The sequence below is a fragment of the Bemisia tabaci genome, chromosome 2, assembly GCF_918797505.1.
Source record: "Bemisia tabaci chromosome 2, PGI_BMITA_v3".
In the NCBI taxonomy this organism is placed as follows: Eukaryota; Metazoa; Arthropoda; class Insecta; order Hemiptera; family Aleyrodidae; genus Bemisia; species Bemisia tabaci.
This window is the reverse complement of record NC_092794.1, coordinates 64428134-64449086: the sequence shown is the minus strand read 5'-3', so window position 1 is coordinate 64449086 and position 20953 is coordinate 64428134. Positions and strand designations below refer to the sequence as shown.

Genomic DNA, 20953 nt, shown 5'->3' with positions numbered 1-20953 from the left:
TTATATTTTATCAAGACATTTTGCACCCCCCCCCCCCTCCCAAAGGCTTAGAAGCACTCAATCTTTTTTCAATTAAGTTAATTTAATAGCAATGTGACAACTCTGTTTGACCTACACAGAGCGTGTACCGCGCCCGTTGAAATCCCGCCATCTTGCTTCTCCAGGCCCAGCCACCAACGGTCGAAAAATGGCGATGGTACTCTATCTCTCTATGTAGCACTATTCTGTCGGTTGTATGATAAGTGATAACCTCATCACGTAAGTCGATTAAAAAGTTTATTTATCTTCTTTTGCATAGTTTACTCAAACTAGATAAGCTTCTTCCTGCAGTGAATCTTTCCGATTTTCGCTGATTCACCGGACGCAGCGACTCCTAGTAGCTCGAAATTTGTGCCTCCGTGATGCCTACTATGAACCACCAAACTTGCAACCCTCATAAATGAAATGAATTTGAAAGCATTGAATACCCATGCCCATGCTGGGTTTCTCTGAGCGGTATTTTTGTTGATCCGCTTGACCTGTCAACTGCTTTGCGATGCTCAGAAAGCTTTCCTGATGTATGTACATTGCTCCTAATTACATCCCATTCTTCCCATTAAGTTAGGTTAGTGACATTACTAATTTGGAGTCAACATGTTTATGCGCTTGCATGAATCGGGTATAACCAACCAGCATTTATGGATGAAGAACTGTGACCATATATATACTATTTATTTCATATTTACTGAGATCTCTCAAAAGAGTTCAGATCCTGTTCCCATGTACTCCCGTCATCTCTGATGAGATTGCGAATGTCTCTAAGGCTGTGGCAGATATGGTCCTGCGGGTATTCGTACGAGGATGAAGTGCAATATTAAAGTTCAAAATCATTGTAATAGCCTGCAAGCTTGTAATTTGGAAACATCTCTGAATTATCATAGTTAGGAACACAGGTTCCTTCGTTATCATAGTGACATGTCGCTCTCTGGCTGAAACCAAAGTAGCATCACTGCCATTAAGATAGATACTCAAGTTATTTTTTAATGATTCTCCATTTATCCTTAATTGAAGTATTCTGTAACGCTATGAAATACACCTACAGAAAGCAAAAAAATAGGTCGTATTTATATCCATGTGGAAAATCTTTGATACTCCGAAGAACGCGTCCGTTGCACAGCCGAATAAATATCCTCTACATGGGTGAAATCGCACGTAGATACATTGGGCACATTGAAAAAGTCTGACATCCATTCCTTAGGGCGTAATCTGCCGCAGCGTGTAACACGCTCTTTCAAGTCTCCTGTGTCTGCAGGCAGTTTTTCTCAGTCACCGCTGACTAGGGTTGCACAAGCAGAGAAGTAAACAAATGATTCCACTAACTTATTCTATAGCATGATTTCCATTGTTTTCAAGCATTTTTCTCCTTTATTTATTTATTTTTTTTTCTTAATTTTGCAAAAACCAAAGCTTTGAATCAGTTGAAATCTCATGCAAGGAGAGTTTAGATATGTTCCTGAGATTGTTTGTTTATTAAGTAGGGATGGTCAAATATTTCAATAATCAAATATTCAAATTATTGTCACCGAGATAATCGCATCACAATCGAATGTTGTTGGTGAGAGTATTCGAATATGCGACTATTATTCGATTAATATTGGCAAAGGTAAAACCGCGATTTTCTACTACTTCCTCTCCTATAGTTCGAAATTACGAGGTTAAAAAATTCCTCTCTAGACCTGCAAACCATTCAGTACGGACCTACATCTCCTTGAGTCCAAGTTACCATCAGTATGGTTCATAAAAGTCCATCGTGTTGAAATACTTTTCCTAAAGAGCGAAAAATAGAGCCCTGTGCAAGCTTTGTTCTACCACTGTGTTATATTTGTAGAGCACCGTTACAAAAGAATATAAAATCGGAGGAATGATCGGAAAGATTTTAATATTCGCTTCAAAGTATTCGAAATCGCAAGATTTGATTTCTCAAATAATTGCCATCGAAAAGTTTCGAATATTCAAATAATCGCATTCGAATTTGATATTCTCTCTTCACTATTATTGATGCCAGGCCTCTCTTTCGAGACAAACCTGACAGCCGACCATCAAGAGAAACTGCACGCTGATGCGGTAAATTTGATTAAGCATGTTATAAACCACATGGATTGTTTGCTAAGGAGTAGATTTCAGGCATTTCTTATGTGCCCAACGAGATTTTTGAGCAAACTTATCTCTACCATGGGTATTCAGCTGGCTGTATCTCTCGCGTGCAACTGACTTGTTGAGGTGAAAAAGCCTTTATACTCCTACCCAACACAGAACAATACTTTTCCCAACAATACATTCCCTGTGTTGTTGAAGAAAAGCTTGTTTTACTTTTAATACCATCGCTTCCCTGAATCGCCCGCTTTTTATGTGTTAACACATCTAAAGAATATGAGAGTTTACAGTCATGGGCTATCTGCTATCGTTATTTAAAATGTACTCTCGCTTTTCCAACAAAGTGTTGTTTTAAGAAGTATGAACTTTCATATTTTCAACTGAACACTCTCCACTAATCATCCAATGCTCTCTTTTTCCGCCTCTTGTGTCCTAAAAGCCAGCATTTTTTAAGGTAATGTGGATGTAAAACACTAGTTTTTTTAATAATAAAATTGTAGTAAAACTTAAACATTACCTTTTCAAAAAGCTACAAGTAAAAATCCTTTTTCTAATACAAGTCCTATCTTAATACTTTGATAAGTATCCATGTTAAGAAGAAACTAGGTAAATGTTACTGTAGTTTTCTATCTTGTTTCAAGTTACTAATTAGCCTTAATTAATTATTTTTCAGATTCAGTTCCCTTTGGCAGTGGTTATGAGTAGATCGATAACCGGAAAGCAGTATGTAGTGCATCAAGTTGCTGACTTCAACCTAGGATCATAGGATATTGAACAACACAAGATGGCGAAATCGTCAAAATCAGTGCTGTACCAAAATCTTGCCGGAGAATCATTAGTAATAGACACCAAATCATCTTCCTATAGAGATGTTATTCTTCAGAAAGTAAAACTGAAATACACTGAAGCAGTTCCATCATTTTCAAAGAGAATTGAGCAGAGATTTGCCGTTGACAAATTAGTCTCTGGACAGTGTCGAATATGTGGATTGAAAGAAAAGTCATGCTGCAAAATTTTTGAAACCGATGAAACCCTGAGCAAGCTTGTGAATACTTATATGCCAATCACGGTGAGTATTTCATTCTTTCGTTTGTCTACCTATGGTCCCCAGGAGAAAGGATTTCCTCTTTTTCAGTGACCAGGGCTAATCTCTCAACTTGTTGATGCATGAGTTTGAAAATCGAGCCACTTATTGAAAGTTTATTGCTGCTTGATAAGACATTGTAATGCAATGTATTGCCTGATTAAGACAGTGCTTCATCTTATTTTATTGTATATGTTTTTATTAACATAGTTTCAATATTCAGCCTGCAGGTCTTCACTTTATCCTAAGTTCCAACCATTCACTAGGCTTGCAAAGAAAACTTCTCAATCTGCTGTATCAATACAAGTGATTGTTTTACCCAGAGAATTACTTACTAGATTTTTTTGTCCTTTGTTTGCATACTTAGATGTATTTCTATCAAACGGAACTAAGCGCCATACCTAGGAGGAGGAAGGGAGAAGGGGGCTTGGATTGGCGGGTGTTATAGAACGCGATGCTCGCTACATCCTATACTCGCAATATTTTTCCATGGCGCTTAGTTCCGTTTGACAGAACGCGCCATGCGGAATTCAAAAATCCTCAAAAGGAACTCAATTTGGCGCTTAGTTCTGTCCACTTGTGGGTCTTGCTCATGAGCATACAGAAAATTTTAATAACTGGATCTTTGAGCAGGCCTTATACAGGCTGGTCTGCTCTGCCAGTGAAGTAAAGTAACAGGAAAGCCCAATAACGAAGATGATGCACTCTCCTCTAATCAGGAGATAATGTTGCTATGCTGGCCTTCGGTATTTGAGGTCCCAGGATTAGATTACGCTCAAGTCTACTCATTGAACCTGGACAAGTTTGTTTGCACATCATATTATTTTATTTTTTGTTTATTTGCAACATATTTTTCCTATAGCTTAATGCTATTACATTTAAATGATCTTAAATTAATTGTTTTCATTTTACTCTTGATGATTTTTCATTTCCGTGAGACTATTAGTTATCACACTGTACGCAGATACCTAGATTTATGTTGTAGTCAAATACCAAATCCTGGTCCTTTCGCAATGTGACGATTTGACTTGTCAAATCCCACAGTCCAATGTACTTTACCAACTCTAGTTTGGCTAGGTTAGGTTGGATCAGAGTTTTCTCGCTGGTTTTTGGAATTTGACTACAACATACCTATTTATTTGAGTGTGTTAAAAATTAATTGTAAAATCTCACCGATGTTTCCCTCTTCTTGAATGCATCAATTCTAATCCATGCATCTGGGTCTTTTTCTTTTTTTCCTCTTTTTTTTATGGAACAAAAATCTCATAGCATTTACTGCATTTAATGGTATTTAATAAATATTCAATATAATTTCTTTTCTCAGGTCCATAAATATGACGTGTTACCGCTAAATGTTTGTCTCGAGTGTTTGGGAACCCTGCAAACCATTGATGATCTTGCATACAGATGTTATCTCACAGAAGCGTGCTTATTGCAACACTACAAAGATTATAAAGACACTTCAATATTCCTGGACCCAATTCAGGAGGTAAGGTTCCAGATCCATCTCCTTCAGTCCCAGTTTCTTTAAGAAAATATTTTTGTTTTTCCTATGAATTTAACAAGAAGTTAATCTTTGAAATAAAACTTTACATTTTTCTAAACTAAGGCAGTGTTCAGTGTCTTAGTTTAGAAAGACAATTTTAAAATGTAGTGTCTGAGAATCTCCGCTAATATTTCATTTATTGTAAGAAAAGTGAATGTTGTCAAGTTCCAATTTCAAATTTGCTTTATTTGTATAAAATTCTTAAGGAAATATGAATAAAAGATACTCTGACAATTTTCGAGCAGAATATATCAACTAGGAGCTAGTGACTTGCACCCATATTTGATTGCAGGAGCTGTCTCCCTACGCAAGCTAGCCACATTCATAGAACAATATTAAATTCTCAAAGGAAAGAAAAACCTAACTCGACTGTGCTTTCAATATTATTGTTGTTCGAAGTGAATATTCGAGTTGTTTACTTATTTTAATGAAGTCGGTAGTCATTGATTTGAATTGTATGGTGGATTTGTTACATTGGATTCAAGATGGTGGAAACCATAGGTTGTCACCTTACATGGTGCCATAAACTTCAGACCAATGAGGAACATTGTTTCAATACCTTCAACCATAAACCTCCTCTTTCAGTCATAATAGCTATTTTAAGCTTTATAAAGCAGGGAAATGCATTTCTCTCAAAGCTTTATTGGAGAAACACCTGTTTTCCAGGTAATTTCTGGATCTTGCAACAGCATTGCCTTTTTTTCTTCTAGCAGCAACCTTGATTAATAAGTGTTTTTCCTTTGTCCACGCCTTCTCCTCAGGAAGAAGAAAAACCGTACACACCATTGCATTTGCGGTTGCCAAGAAGTAGGGAAACTCCTCACCTAGCCGCAACTGTTGGGTTTCCTGCAAGGAGGAAAGGTAGCTCCATACATGGTCGGTTTTATACTGAAAGTGATAAGATACAAGAGACCTTGAACCAGAGTAAAGCTGAAGCCCAAATCTCGCTAAACCAACAGAATGATGAGGGAGATGAATCTCCCACTGAAGGTAAAGACAGTTGCTCCTAGTTAAAGCAAAGAATCTTGCACCCAGCCTTTGGCCATGCAGCTCTTAATGACTTTGATATGAAATCTTCATCAGTAGATTCTGTAAATCACACCTAATGAACTCATTAAAAATTTGTCTGCTTTTTGCGTAACTACTTTTGAGTTGTAATCTCATATCAGCCTCTGTAGGGTAAACGCTCAAGAGTCAGAGAGTTTTTTGTTGGTGCAAAAGTGAGCACATCAGGCTGATTATTTTCGCGTTGATATCTGAATCGATAACTTGTCAAAATTCATTTAACGATCGACAATTCATAGTCGACGTAAATTTGCTTTCTAAAAGTTTCAATTATCTCATATAATCCCCAAACTTTCATGATAATTATGTCTTTTTTCTCTCATTATTACTTGTTACAATATCAAAGTATTTTTAAAATGAAAAAAAAAAATTTGTTCAATAAATTAAACTTCTTTTTCTCCTGTTTTTAGACTATGTCTTTGAGGAATCAAACCCTGTGGAAACAATGGAAATCGATGATGATGATAATGAGGAAAAAGAAGTTGTCAAAAATTGTCTCAAAGCCAATCTCCACAAAATTCTCCTTGGTGGAAATTCGACTAAGAGATCAACCACCTTAGTTTCAAAACATGCCCCAATATCAACCAATCAGTCTCAAAGTCAGAATCTCTCGCATGACCATGCATACAGTCATCTAAAACCAAAGAAGGTCTCTGTAAGTATTCAACCACTATTTTGCTCATAACTGAATTTTTAAACACCTTACTTAATTTCAAACCTTTCATGAGAGAGAGTGATTGTTGAAAAGTCTCAATCTTAAGGTTAGGACAAGACTATGTAGATCGCATTTAGCAAAAAGGAACCAGCGCGATTACAGTGTTGTAAAACTGTTGCTTTTTCATAATTAGTTATCTAAAAAAAATCCCTCAGAATAGCAAATAGTTTTTATTCCTACCAAAAATTGTTAATTTTACAGGAAAATAATTGTGTAAAATTTAATACTACACTTAATATTGAGTATTTTTAAAAGGAAGAAGTTACACGATTTTGACAACACTGTAATCACGCTAGTTCCTTTTTGCTAAATGCGATCCAAGTTAGGAAAAATAGTTTTGTAATTGGTTGATTGGGTCACTTAATTTCTTTGTTATACCTTTATTGGATTAGAGTTCCTTTATAGACAGAGTATGGCCATTTCTGTTCCGGTTTTTCATTGGTCGCAAGAAAATAGGTTGTTCTTATGGCCGTAAATAAACAAACAAGATGGCTGTTATCAGCAAGCAAGATTGAGGTTATGCACATCTCACATCCTCCTGTGATAAAGGTGAAAGGCGATTTAACAATGTTTTCATGTGTTTTTTGTGTGTTATTCGTAGATATGCTAGTTTAAATTGTTACAGGCGTATAAATGAAATTTTTGTCAAATTTAGCTTCTTATCGATGTTTCGGTGAGCCGCCATCTTGTTTGTTTATTTACGGCCGTAAGAGCATCATGAAGCCTGAGTCATGAGAGTAAATGAGTTTTTACTCATTGACCAATCAAAAAGCGGAACAGCTTTCTTGTAGTAAAAAGATACAAATGGCCATACTCTGTCTATAAAGGCACTCTATATTGGATCAGATGATCAACCAGTCATTGACTTCCAAGGAAGTTGCCTCTTACCTATTGATTAGCTGATTCAATGAAAAATGGCAAAGAAATCAAGTGGTGGAACTGAAAAATCATACTGGGCGATTTAAAAGCTCTGCATAATCACCACTACGCATCACCCCTATAACTTTTGAACTACATATGTAACTGAGATAGAGACTTGACATTTTGTGAGTGATCCGAGGTCTAAGGAAACGACTTTAGGGAATCCCAAAAATTTTAAAGGGACCAGCATTAAAAAAAGCAAGAACTACAGAGGTTTTAGGGGTGGTGCAGGACTTTTGAATCACTCTGTATAACTCAATTTCAGCTTTAGATAATACTGTTCCATTTACTCAGCGAAATTTTTAACTCATGCCCTAGTTATTCATTGATCGAACTCAATTTGAAAATACTCTCTATTGATTGTTTGGATCTGTACAACAGGGTGCTTGCAATGGAAAAAAACAAAGACTAACTGTGGAACTGATAATACTTTGTTTAAATGTGATGTTTTTTGGCCTTGACTGCAGACACATCCATTGACTTGTACCGCACCACTGATATTTTTTCTTTGTTTTTCCCTGTTTCAATAGACTTCGCCTGGAGCTAACGTTTCCAACGTTCCTGCTTTCTTCTCAAATTCAAAAATCCAAACTCTGGAAGAGTAAGTTTAATTTTCGCTTTTTTGGTTTGCATTTACTCTCAACTAGTTTCATACACCAAGTTCTCTGTTTGGAACTGATAGGTTGAAAGCAATATCAGGTCAATATGTATAGGCTAATATTAGGCAATATAATCAGGTTCTAAAGATCACAAAATGTCAGGAAAGTTACATCCATTCATGTATGTACAATGCATTTATCTTTGGGGAAATTGATCTTTGTGGATGAAAATTACATTCAAATAACCTTTTACCCAACTATTTGTATGACTAGTAACTGCTTTGGATCAAAACAATCGCCTACTTTAAAACGAGAGTAAATTCACTTTTATGGCTCCATGGCACTGCAGAGTAAACGTGGTTCAAATCAGGACTGTTCCGCTACTCTCACATGATATGCTTCAATAAGAGCCAAACTGGTTGCGTTCTCCTGGTAGGCTTGATTTCTTTGCCCGCACCGAACTCTCCTCAACTGAAATTCTTGGAAGGAAAGTAAAATAATGCAACGCTTTACCTAAAAATCTCAAACGGCTGCAAGAGGTAAAAAAATATTGGGCCATCCACTTTAAATTTAGAGGTCCGATCTTTTTGCTCCGTCTAGATCTTTTTGACCAATCAAGCTCAGTTCTCTTCAAGCTTAGATTTTTATCATTAGTTGAGCCTGGGAAAAATTTACGATTTTCAGAATTGTTTCTTTGCGATAAAAGGTAGCTGTTTTTCCATATTTTAGATTGTCATCAATGCAGATCCCAATTCAGGTTTTAATGCTCTCGAGCCCTAGCCGGTGCACTATCAGCGCCATTTCACATCAATGGCACAGAATTCGAACTTATCATTCTATGCATTGTCGCAAATTGACAGACATTTTCATGTGGATAGTGTAACTGCGCAGAAGTCCAAAAATTAGCATCTGCGCAGAAAAAAAGAAGATCACTCTTACTTTTCTTTAAAGCCATCTCTAGCATCTTGCTACAAAGATACCTAATAAAAGGGGATCTAAGTCAGCCTAGTCCCCATTCATCCTCCGTATACTTCAGTGACATCAGCAATAAACTGTGACATTGTTTTAGCAATGAACTGATTCACGCCAGCCACATTCCATCTCGAGCCCTTGTCGTTTTAAGGTCTGGGCCCTGACAAGGGTTACATGTGAATTCGAAGTAGTGTATCATAGGCCCCGGTATCATGGACCCTGTATCCCCCTCCTTGTGGCGGACCTGAACTGATTTCACCTTCACAAAACCATGTTTCCAGCAAACTTTAAGAAAAAATGGTTAATCTATATATACATGTTGCTTCATAGCACTCCGTAGCCTTCTATGGCATCTAAACGCCATTTTCCTCCATCTAACCATAAACCCTTCAGGAACTAAGTACCATAACAGTTCAGCATCAGTACCGTACCTCCATCCTGTCATTGTCTCTTATATGGCACGGTCACGCAAATAAAAAATCTATGCTACATGCAAGGACTCTGTTTTTAAAAGAATACTTCCTTAATGATTGAATTGAACTCATATTGCAGAGCTGATGCAGTGAAGAATATAGCTACTGAGGCTCTGGCTGAATTGGACAAAAACTCACGAGATAACAGGACATTGTTGAATCTTTCGGAAATTTTAAATACCACAAGCCAAGAGCTAGATGAACCTGTGTATATCATTCTAGTCAACGACGAGGATGCAGAGAAGTCAAAGCAACAAACTAACACCCACAAGCCCAAGTTTATCAATCTAGCTGTTGACACCATCGAACCACCGGAGACAAACCAACAGATTAACAATACAACTGATCCCTCAGGTAAGTGTGTCTGAAAATAGGTCATCTGCTACCAGATAATTGATGGAATAAGATTAAAATACAAACAAGCTGCAAAAATCAAATAATGACCGAAATATGAAGAGGGAGGCGCAGAGAGAATTCAAGTACTTACATCCTCTCTGCTGCAATTTATTGTTCGTGTAGCTGTTATCAATACATGGCTTGAGGAAACTCACAGTTGTAAGTGTACCCTCAGCAGGATTGACTTCTTGAATGCCACATTGGCTTTTTCGGCAATACACGTTCAAATAAGGGCTCAGAATATACAACTTTGAACTCTTCTTGTCATGACTTCTTATCGTTCACAATAATGCAAGAAAATTTCTCTGAACCAAGTCCACTCTCTACTTTTCAAAATGCAAGCATTAAAAAATTACTAAACAAGCTCATTATTAATACTTACTGTGGTAATGCTTTATATTACAAACTGCCAATCTTAGGGACACTGAAGTATATTTGCACCTATGATAGCTGATTCGACAGATCTAGTTTTTTTAGAATTTTAGAATGGACCCCTAGACTAGGTATGAATATTACCATTCTGATGTATGACTTCTCTTTCAAATTTGACGCAGAACCCGCTATATGCAATAAAAATCGCTGAAATTAATTCCGACTCAAGCTAGTTTATTTTAATTAAGTACTTATTACGGAAACTTTACATTGTACGCTCACATGAAGAATTAGAGTGTGATTTAGTGTGAATTAGTGAATGCAAATCAAATCGAGCGTTACGATGGTTTGGCAACAGTTTCTGAATAAGTAGTGTTCCTTCCCGATGTGCTCTCCAAAGTGGTGCCAAAGCACTTATATTGAGTCTGGCATATTTTCCTCCTGCAAAAACTCTTGATAACATTTAGTGTGCAATTTAACTTGAGTAGATTTTTTTTTTTGTTTTTTTTTTTTTGAGAAGTTTGAATTTATGCATTGAGAATTATCAATATCTTTGTTGGATTTAATTTCATTTATTTATTGAAAAAATCATGTTATACGTAAGGTTTTAGCTCGTAAACATGCACCAGAATGCCTAGATTTGCATCTTGTTTAGTGATCAACTCTTGACCTGCGCGCACCCTCTGCACCAAAAAAGTTTTTTTCCTTCTCTTCTCCTTTATTTTAACCAGGCACCCTCTTTCAATCTACAAATTTTTCTGGAGTCTTGTACAAACTGTGCTCTCCTTTTCAGGAACTGAGACCCAAACTACTGAAAAATTATCTGAAAGTATGGATGTAGAAAACCACCCCGCAGACGATGATTGTCAAGTCATCAAGGAATCAGAAACTCCTAGCATAACTGGAAATGATCAAGTTGATGAAATAGTCTCCACTAATGAAGGAACTGGAGTCAATCCTGATGAAGAGCTAGCCAAGTTTTCAGAATCCCTTCAGACAGAACAGGTACGCAAGTTTTAAGTCTCCCTGCATGAAAGTCATAGAATTTTCTTCAATATCAAAATTTAAGTTGTCGCTTAATTTGGCTCTTCAGAAAATTCCTGTTTCCGAATGAACGTTCGTACCTATTTCAATTTTTGTAGGTTTCTGATTTAATTATTTTCCTCATCAAACCAAGAAAAGGTATACACATACTGCCAAGATCGTAATGAGAGTAGCTAGTGCAAAAATGAATTTTTCAGAAAACAGACTCAGATATGTCTTACCAGAAAATTTTACTGAAAGAAGCCTCCGTTTTTTGTCAAATTTGCTTTCCATCATCCGAAAGACTCTTAGAAATCGTTTGGATGAGTTAAAATCAACCGATTTTATTTCAAACACACAAATTTTTCCATTTTGAAAATTTGACACTTACTGCTCTCTTTGCCATTACGGCAGCATAGGTATGTTGTTTAAGGCATAGTCTCAACACACTAGGTCTATATCAATTCACTAAATCGGACTCAGGTGTTTCGGCAAAAAAAGCTCTGTATTCAATAAGTATGAGTATTTGCACAGAGATCAAAGTTCTGTGTAATTTGGCGAGTAAAATTCACAACTGGGTTATGTCATGATTTAGATAATTTACTCTCATTTTTTTTTTTTTTTTTTTTTTTTTTTTTTTTTTTGTAATTCTTTAAATTTTTTGTTATTTTTGTACCTAATAGTGAAAAAAAAGCCAAGTACAACATATTCTCAACATGCACCATAGCACTAAGCAATGCAGAAAAAAATTAACCTTGAAACTCCTGACATCTGTTTAATTATATTACATCTGTTCCAGATTAAGAGGTGGTTCACAATACAAATTTTGAAAACACCAAATGAAGGTGAAGAAACCAAAGATGAAGATGAAGGTGTCATGCTGGTCACGTATGTTGTTTACTACTCAAAAATAAACAACAAACTGGTTCCTCATCATTTCTCTCTGATGAATGATTCTTTCACAGAGGTCACTCGTCGCCGAGCTTACTCGATCATCAGCACCATGTTAAAAGAGGAGAAGAATCGAGTTCTTCAATACTTAGAGAATAATCCACAGAAAAAACCACAAAAAAGTCCAAAACCAGCAGCCCCCAAACTTCCACCCAAGAAGCCGTTCAGGACAACTTGCTGCTTCTGCAATAAAACTATGAAAGAGCAAGAATTGACCGCTCATTCAGTTGCTAATCACATGGTACGCTGCAAGTATTGTCGAGTGATTTTCACTTCCAAAGATGAACTGATACTACATGAATGTGAGGTTCACGAAAAGAAATCAACGGATTGTGAGACGTGCAATAAAAAATTCTACGATGAAGAAGATAAATTCTTCTGCTCTCATAATTTTAATTGCTCCATTTGCAAGAAGCAGTTTACCGACTGGAATGAGTACCTGCATCATGAGAAAATTCATGCCAATTCACTCGCCCTCAAATTCATTCGAGACTTCAGAGTGGACTTCAATCGTACAAATCAGTGGACGAAAAGTGAAGAGACTGAGAAAGTCTATAACTTTGGGTGCTCCACTTGTGGAAAAAAGTTTGAAAGCATGGTTGAGATGGAGCGGTGTGATCACTTGTATGATTGCCGAGTGTGCAAAAATCAATTCAGTAACTATCCTCTGTTTGTCACTCATGGTTGTATCCACAATCCGGAACTGCTCAGAATTGTCTGCAAGAAAAAATCACAGAAGAAGGTAATTCAGTTTGTCAAATTATCTTTAAAACATTCAAATAAATAATAAATGTTGTGTTTTATAGAAATTGTAATTTTTGGCACTGCATAGGAAAAATTAAACATTCTCATTTTAGCAGAATCAGGGAGCATACAAAATAGCTCAACTGTTTCAATGAAATAGAAATAACCTGCCTGGAATGTTATAATCATCTCAACTTTTTCTGCGAAATTATCCCAAATGGCTGATCATAATTTTGACCAGAAGTTTTCATGGAATAGTTTTTTGGATTTTTAAATCAATTCCTAGAGATTTAATTAAATTTGTTCACAATGACACTGAAGGATTTCAAAATTTTCTTCAAAAGAAGTGATTATACACCAAGCTATCATGTCATAACTGGAAAATTTAGGAAATTAGTTTTCAAAGCATTGGCAAGTTTGTACATTCCCATTGTAGACATATTATGTATGTTATAAAGAAGAAAGAACTCACTTGGCCGTGTTTTAGGCTTTGAGCTATCCCTGATTGCTCCAGATCATGTTCTTACTTAACACACCAGTGACGTGAAAAAATTCAAATAATAAAAAAAGTTTTAAATATAATGAACATTTTAAATGCTCGGCTGGTGTTTCATCCTTTGAGGCAGAAAAATAGCGACTTACAAGATGTAAGATTCTAGAAATTCTCGTTAAAGTATCAGATTTTTACAAACATTAAAAAGTTGTGTGTGCTAAAGCTATCGTTTTCGCTCGCCCAGAAATTTTATGAGTAAGCGCAATGGAGTTACTCTGTTTTTAACTCTCCTCTTTTCTCTCTCTTTTTTTTCAGCTCATTGTCCAGTGCGGACTTTGTGAGGAGCAATTTCATGAACAAAAGGATTACTTGGCTCATTACTATAACTGCATGCTAAAGCATGGTGTCCAAGTTGATCTATCAGAGGAAATAAAGGCATTGCAGACCAATTCACCCGTCAATTGTATCTTCTGTGGTGAATATTTCAAGTCCATCTTTATCTTTGAACTCCACTATAATCAATGCTTCAAGATCAATTCCACAGAATGTGATGAATGTGATGCAATAATCCCATCTAGACTTCGTGGTTCTCATTTACTGTACTGTGACACAAAGACCTTGTGTGATAATTGCGGAACAACGTTCCCCTCAAAGTAAGGATTTTTATCAGCTTATATTAAGTTTTACTTCCTTTTTTTCTCGGTAACAGGGTTGACAGAGTAGGTAGTACAACATATGTGGAGCACAGTATTTTTTTGAGCATGAGCCGCATCCAAATCTCAGTGTGAGATAAATGAAAAAAAAAAATCTCAAATGTATGCTGCACCTTAAAATTTTAATAGATTGTTGGAAACAGGCCTAGATGACAGGGATTGAATGGGGAAAAAATCCTCAAGAATTTGTATGTATAAAGCCGCTTTTATAGCGCTCTCTGGCGTTCTGGGTCACCTAGCCGCCAAAGTCCCCTATCCTCCCAAAGCCCTTCAGGGAGTAGACTCAAGAATTTAAAATATTTATTATCTAGAATTATAGAATCAATAGATTTTTTGCTGTTTGTGAAAAACTATAAAAAGTACTAGGCAGATATGGTTAACAATTGACCATAAGAAAATGTCAAAAACCTACCTGAAAGAGACAAAACATGACTGCAAACCCTGTGTTCCAAAATATTGTCACTCCGAAAATTTTAGGCCATATTGGTCCAAAAGACTGCTCAGGATTTACGTTATGCTCTAGGAGGAAGGGTCTAAGTCTGTGTTTGAGTGCCTCACAAGGAGAAGAAGGAATATTCAGGGTTGCATTACACGAGTCAAAACACATTTTTTGAAAATCTAAGATTGAAAATGGGCGCAAGGTAGCGTTTCTTATCCAAAATTCATCACAAAATGCGAATTTACGGGAAGGAGGGGTCAAAGTAAACGTCAAATAATTTTCATTAGGGGGGTTCCAACTTATGTAATGGATGCGTCCTGAGGAAGAGGGTGGAGTTAAAACATCCGATTTTCAGCATTATGTGTTTTATGAACGGTCTTTGAGAACCATATCATGACAACTTGTTCGCTTTCTAAAGTGTGGTTTCTTTCAGAACTCTATGTTAGTACAAATTACATGTCAAGGAGCAGATCTGTCATAAAGGAGCATTTTATCAAGAATGCTTCCTTCGATAAGTATGAGTGCGTTACGTACTCACATTGATTTCATGAAAAATTTGGTGCCTATTTAATACTTATTTCAGAAATATTTTTTGCTCTTGCAGAAAATTGTATCGCCAACACCTGAGGCAGCAGCTAGATGGCTCAACTGTTTGCATCACATCAAGCGACTTCAAAGATTTTTCATTCAATGGCTACATATCAGAAGGGTTTGATCCAAACAACTGTCATATCTGTGGTAAAATCTTTGTGAATGGCAACACCCTCGATCGCCATGTGAAGAGCGTCCACCTAGGCCTGGAAAAATCTTGTCCGCTGTGTGGAGTGAAGTTCCAGAAACACAATTCAATAACCATGTTCTTACGACATCGCAAAACCCATCCAGAAGATGAATTGGTGGGTTCACGTTATTTCTTTTTCTTAGTTTCTGAGTTTGGATGGAAAAAGATTGCTCTCAAGACAGCATATGTTTCAATGCACAGAATCAATTTTGGAAGGAAAAATATTGCTCTCAAAACAAAATGCACAAAATCAATTTCGATTGAAATAATGTTTGTCATGCCTCAATCAAGTTGTACATGTGTTGGTTATCCCCATAAAAAAAATGTCTACGCATTAAGTATTTCACACTACCATTTTACTTTTTTTCAAGAGAACCATAACACAACTTCGTCTGAAATTTCCGCAATTTTCCTAAAGGAAAAAGCAAGGAAAAAAAAGCTAGTCGCCGTTAAGTACCAAAATGAAACTTGTGCTATGGATCGACTAAAAACTTAGTTCTATGCATAACTACATAAACTATGAACAATGATTGTGAATATAATTCAGTCAAGCTTCTGTTGCATTTTTTTTTTGCGTTCACGTTATTTTTATGATCTGCCCACAGAATCAAATGTGAAATGATTCATATTGTCATAAATCCCCCGAATTATTATGGCAGGAATCTTTTTCAAACTCAAAATTCAAAACTCTTTATTTACATCAACATGAAATGTAATGGTTTTTGCTTTTAATTATTAATTTTGTTGACTTCCTGTAATTTTTTCTCTCTAATTTTGTTTGGTTTTTAATTTTTTTGCAGAAAGATATATCGTGTGGAGAGTCCTATGGAAGTACCCAATGTCCGACGTGCGAAAAATGGTTTTCATCCAGGCTTCTGAAACTTACACACGAAATATACTACCATGATAAGATTCTTCACAAATGCGAAGGTTGTGAAACAGAGTTCCTTAATTTAATCAATTTGAGGAGTCATGAGACAAAATGCAAACCAATGAGGAAGGACAGATCTGTATATACTTGTGAGCACTGTGAAGCAACTTTCCCGAAAGTACACTTGTACTACCAGCACCTCGAAACGCATGATATTACTTATACCTGTGAAGAATGTGGGAAAACCTTCAAGAAGAAAACCAATTTGAGCAAGCACAAGGAAACAGCACACACCAAAACTCCAACAATTTGTGATGTGTGTGGAAGAGAATTTTCATGCGAGAAATATTGCAAGATTCACAAACGAAACTTGCATGGAGACCAGAGCTTCCTTTGTCAGATTTGTGGTAAAACATTCCATAATAGTAAGAGATTGAAATTACATGCATCAGTACACTCTGGATTGAAACCTTACAAATGTCGCTTCTGTGAAAAGAGTTTCCGAACACACACAATCAGGAACGTCCATGAAGATAAACACAAGAACGATTTTAGATATGAGTGTAATTTCTGCCAGCATAAATTCTCAAGATTCATAAACCTTTACGTTCATAAAAGGAAGGTTCATGCAGACAAATGCACGTACCAATGTTCAAAGTGTGGATGTGGTTACAATGACGTTGAGTTCTTCACTAATCACCAAGCGAAATGTGGAGGAAAGAGGAAAAGGCCGAAGCCAGGCGTTGAAAGAGCCACATGGTGTCCCTACTGTGACAAGACGTTCGGTTCTGCCAAACTTTTAAAAGCTCATTATTCCCAAGGTAGTGGTGATGGAAACTTTGTCTGTAGTAATGGCGCCTGTGGTAAGAGATATGATACAGATTGCTCACTGAAAATGCATGAAAGAGTTCATGCTGTCGACAAATTCCAATGCAAGCACTGCAAAGAAGCTTTCCTTGGACTGAAGCAACTAGAGCTTCATTCTCAACTGCAACACAATGATAAATTTGCTTTCCATTGTACCCGCTGTGGGCGTGGTTACATGTTCGAGAAATTTTTAGAAAAACACGTCAAGTATTGCAATGATTCACTCCAGCAGCTCGCTTATACTGTAACCAAGTCTAAAAAGCCTATTGTCCGCTGTGAAAACTGTGGTTTGATATTTGCGAAATTCAAAGACCTCCGTGTACATATGACACTCGCCCATGGTAGTGAAACTTACAAAGATTATCAATGTCTTATTTGTGACAGTCAGTATGATTCTTACATCCAACTTTCGAAGCACTCGAAACACCATTTCAAAGATGCAACAAACCCTGGCTCATATTGTTGTCCCAAGTGTAAGATCCAAAGCTCCGACTGGGAGGTGATGATGAATCATGTGTGCGGGAGCGTACTTCCAAAACGTGGTGAATCCAGCAGGTTTGGCAATCTTGAAGGTCCTCCTCATATTGAAAGTGAAAGCAAACTTCCCAGGAAGAGTCCTAGAAAACCAGTGCCTAAGTATGACTCGGATGATGATTATGTGACTCCGCAAAGTCGCTCTGTCAACTCTCGTCATCATGCAGCTTCATCCTCACACTACAGTGCTGGTCCCAGTTATTCGAGGACCGGTGGAAAAAGTAAACCATCAGGCAGGTTCAGCTCAAAATCTGTGGTCATACAAGAAGATGAGTACGCAAGTGAAGAGTATGAGGAGGAGATGCCACCGCATCCAATCGTGAATGAAGATGCCAACCTTATCTATCATTGCTCATTCTGTAGTTCTAATTTTGATCACATTCAAACGCTACAGAAGCACTTGACAGATGACCATAATCTTAGTTTAAATAGCCTTGAGTTTCAGTTAGTTGAGTGAAGTGAAAGAATGCGCTGTATACTTTCTTTCAAACATTCTTTACTCAGAATCTGCTCTCCTAATGAAGCTCCTTGATGTACAAATACAGCAAATTGTCGTCCTAGCCCATTATTGATGACCAGCTAGCTATCTTCGTTAAAACGTTTTGGTCTGTCCCAATCTGTCCTTGCAGGTTGAATAAGAAGGGTTATTTGAACTCCAATTCTTGTTGGGAGCAAATTTTTTTCGCTTTCATAATTTAGCTCCTGAAAAAACATCAACATAATGTAACAAAAAAAGTACGTACAAACATCAGACACTTTGGGTCTTCAAGCAGCAGTGCAACAGAATAATGTGGTTCCTATTCAGTGTCGCTGTCTCTTGTGTGGCATATTTTGCAATACGTCTGGGTGAGATAAAAAAAAAGTAGGGGGACATTTTTCATAACCAACAAATCAGTAGCCTTACATGACAAATTATTAATGCAACAGCCTTTGTTTTATGACGAAATGAATGAATTTCAACATATATTAAAATCTTGACACCCGTTCATTATTTTATTTATCTGAAATTCTCTATACTGTTAGCTGCAGTGATGTTTGTCAATTTTCATTATTTTAAATCATGCATATTAGATTGACAATAGTAATTTTGACTGAATGTGTCATAATTTTACTATTTTTCTCTGATTTAATTCTGTTTGAGTCATCAGATGTGAATTGAATTGAAGTAACTTTATTTGCCAAGTCCCTCAAAATCCTGTTCCTCCCCGAAACCTGTAGTTTCACGTATGCAAAAAAGGAGGCAAGTGTCCAACAGTTTTTCAAAGAGTAGAAACATCTTAACCATTTAGGTAAGCTATTCTACCCTTCAATGTTTAATATTGTAAGTAATACAAGTCTATTTACCTACTATAAGTCACAAGTCATCTCTTTTTTTATTTGCTTTGAAGCACCAGGAAAGTTCATTTTATTTAATTTTTCATGGAAGCAAGTTTTACCTTATGATGTTCATACCTATTTATTCTCAATGTAAATGTATTTATTTTCCCATTCAATTCTTGATTCTTTTTATTGTACATACTGTATTACTACATATGGTGTTGTGTTCCACATTTATGCTTATTGTTAAAAGTGTGAGTGCCCTAAGTATATAATTTTAAAAGCTGATAATGAAATGTAAGATATAAGTACATATGAATTTTCTCTCCTGACTCTGTAAATATTGTTTTCTTTTCAAATAAATCTCTTTTCATTATTAATGACATTGTTGAATGATGTATGGTTAGCCCAGTCTCTGAAACTAAAATACTGAAGTTCTCACTATCAGTTACTTTCATACTTGATTGTATCGTGAATTTCATCATATACTTTCTATAAGTAAACCTTTTTTTTTCTTGTCGAAATTGTTTTGCAATGACATTTTACCCAAAAATACCATGCTGCCAAGAATTGTTTTTATCTCCGTATTTCAGAAGAAGAACAAACATTATGCACACTATCGTTTGTTCCTGGCTACTTACATGATTTATTCAGCATCATTACTAGAACAGTGTCTCAATGAAAAATATAACATAATAGGATACGTATGCAGGGGCGAATTTAAGGGGAAGCTTTAGAGGGGGGGGGGGAGGAGAGGCAGATTTTAAAATTGATAACATAATGACCTTTTTTTCACTTTTCAATCTCATTAAGCTACAAAGTAAAATCTCATGAAAAATTAAAAACGGATTTTAACCTAATCATGAAACCGCCAGAGCTGGCACATGTTCGTTATTTCAACGTTTCTGGTATTTATGGTAAATTTGACATATTCAAACGCCTTCATGCTTTTTTTTTTTTTTTTTTTTTTTTAAATTGCTATGAAGAGTACACGCTCCTAAGTTGACATTGCAACTTCAAAGGCTCATCATAAACAGCCAAGGTTAAAAAAAAATGTGATATTCCCAATGAGAACGATAGCCAAGGCGGATAAAGAATGGTGGTCGCATTTCGTACCCTCTGGACGTCACACGGTATCGGGTACATGGGCCGGCCGAGGCCGGGGGAGCCGGCTCAACCTCGAATTGCATGGCAAAAACCGTACCCTCCTGACGTCACAGTGCTTCAAGATGGCAGCCAAAATCGAAATGCGACCACCATTCTTTATCCGCCTTGAACGATAGCAAATAAACTTTCAGAAAGATCCTCCCCCCCTCTTCGGCCCCCCTCTCGGCGTTGGCTTCTTAGGGGTCAGGGGGGCGAACCCCTCCTTTGGCTCCTTAGTTGCCAGGGGGGCCGCCCCCGGGTTGGGTTTCTTAGGGGCCAGGGGGGCGACCCCCCATTGGCTCCTTAGTTGCCAGGGGGGCGACCCCCGGGTTTGGCTCCTTAGTTGCCAGGGGGGCGGCCCCCGGGATGGGCTTCTTAGGGGCCAGGGGGTGATCCCCTCCTATGGCTCATTAGTTGCCAGGGGGGGTGGCCCCCGGGTTGGGCTTCTTAGGGGCCAGGGGGCGACCCCCTCCTTTGGCTCCTTAGTTTCCGGGGGGGCGGCCCCCGGGTTGGGCTTCTTAGGGGCCAGGGGGGCGACCCCCTCCTTTGGCTCCTTAGTTGCCAGGGGGGCGGCCCCCGGCGTTGGCTCCTTAGGGGCCAGGTGGGCGGCCCCCGGCTTTGGACCTCCGGAGTTTTTTCTTCTTAAGAATATCGAATGACATTGCTGTAAATCGTACCCCGTTGCCTGAAGTCAATGATTCGCCTTCAAATGACCGGGTATGCAAAATGACTGCCGTGACGCCCGAATAGTGGTATCAGAATTTTGCATTATGTTTACGCATTGATTTGAAGGCGCTC

General features: G+C 37.3%; 1 protein-coding gene across 4 annotated transcripts; it reads left to right on the top strand.

Annotated features, from left to right (window-relative positions):
* Nucleotides 1-99: 99 nt before the first annotated feature.
* Nucleotides 100-19389, top strand: LOC109039598 (uncharacterized). 4 transcript variants are annotated; one of them, XM_019055155.2, is made up of 12 exons: nucleotides 100-258; nucleotides 2807-3202; nucleotides 4542-4706; nucleotides 5525-5753; nucleotides 6239-6477; nucleotides 7995-8065; nucleotides 9588-9862; nucleotides 11070-11281; nucleotides 12099-12992; nucleotides 13803-14140; nucleotides 15244-15535; nucleotides 16221-19389. In XM_019055155.2, exons 2-12 carry the CDS (start codon nucleotides 2918-2920, stop codon nucleotides 18147-18149), a joined length of 4929 nt encoding a protein of 1642 aa, XP_018910700.2. In that variant the 5' UTR covers nucleotides 100-258; nucleotides 2807-2917; the 3' UTR covers nucleotides 18150-19389. The 4 variants fall into 4 exon arrangements, with proteins under 4 accessions (XP_018910700.2, XP_018910697.2, XP_018910698.2 ...); XM_019055152.2 differs by having other exon boundaries at nucleotides 6239-6483; XM_019055153.2 differs by lacking the exon at nucleotides 100-258 and adding an exon at nucleotides 272-557 and having other exon boundaries at nucleotides 6239-6483.
* Nucleotides 19390-20953: the final 1564 nt, after the last annotated feature.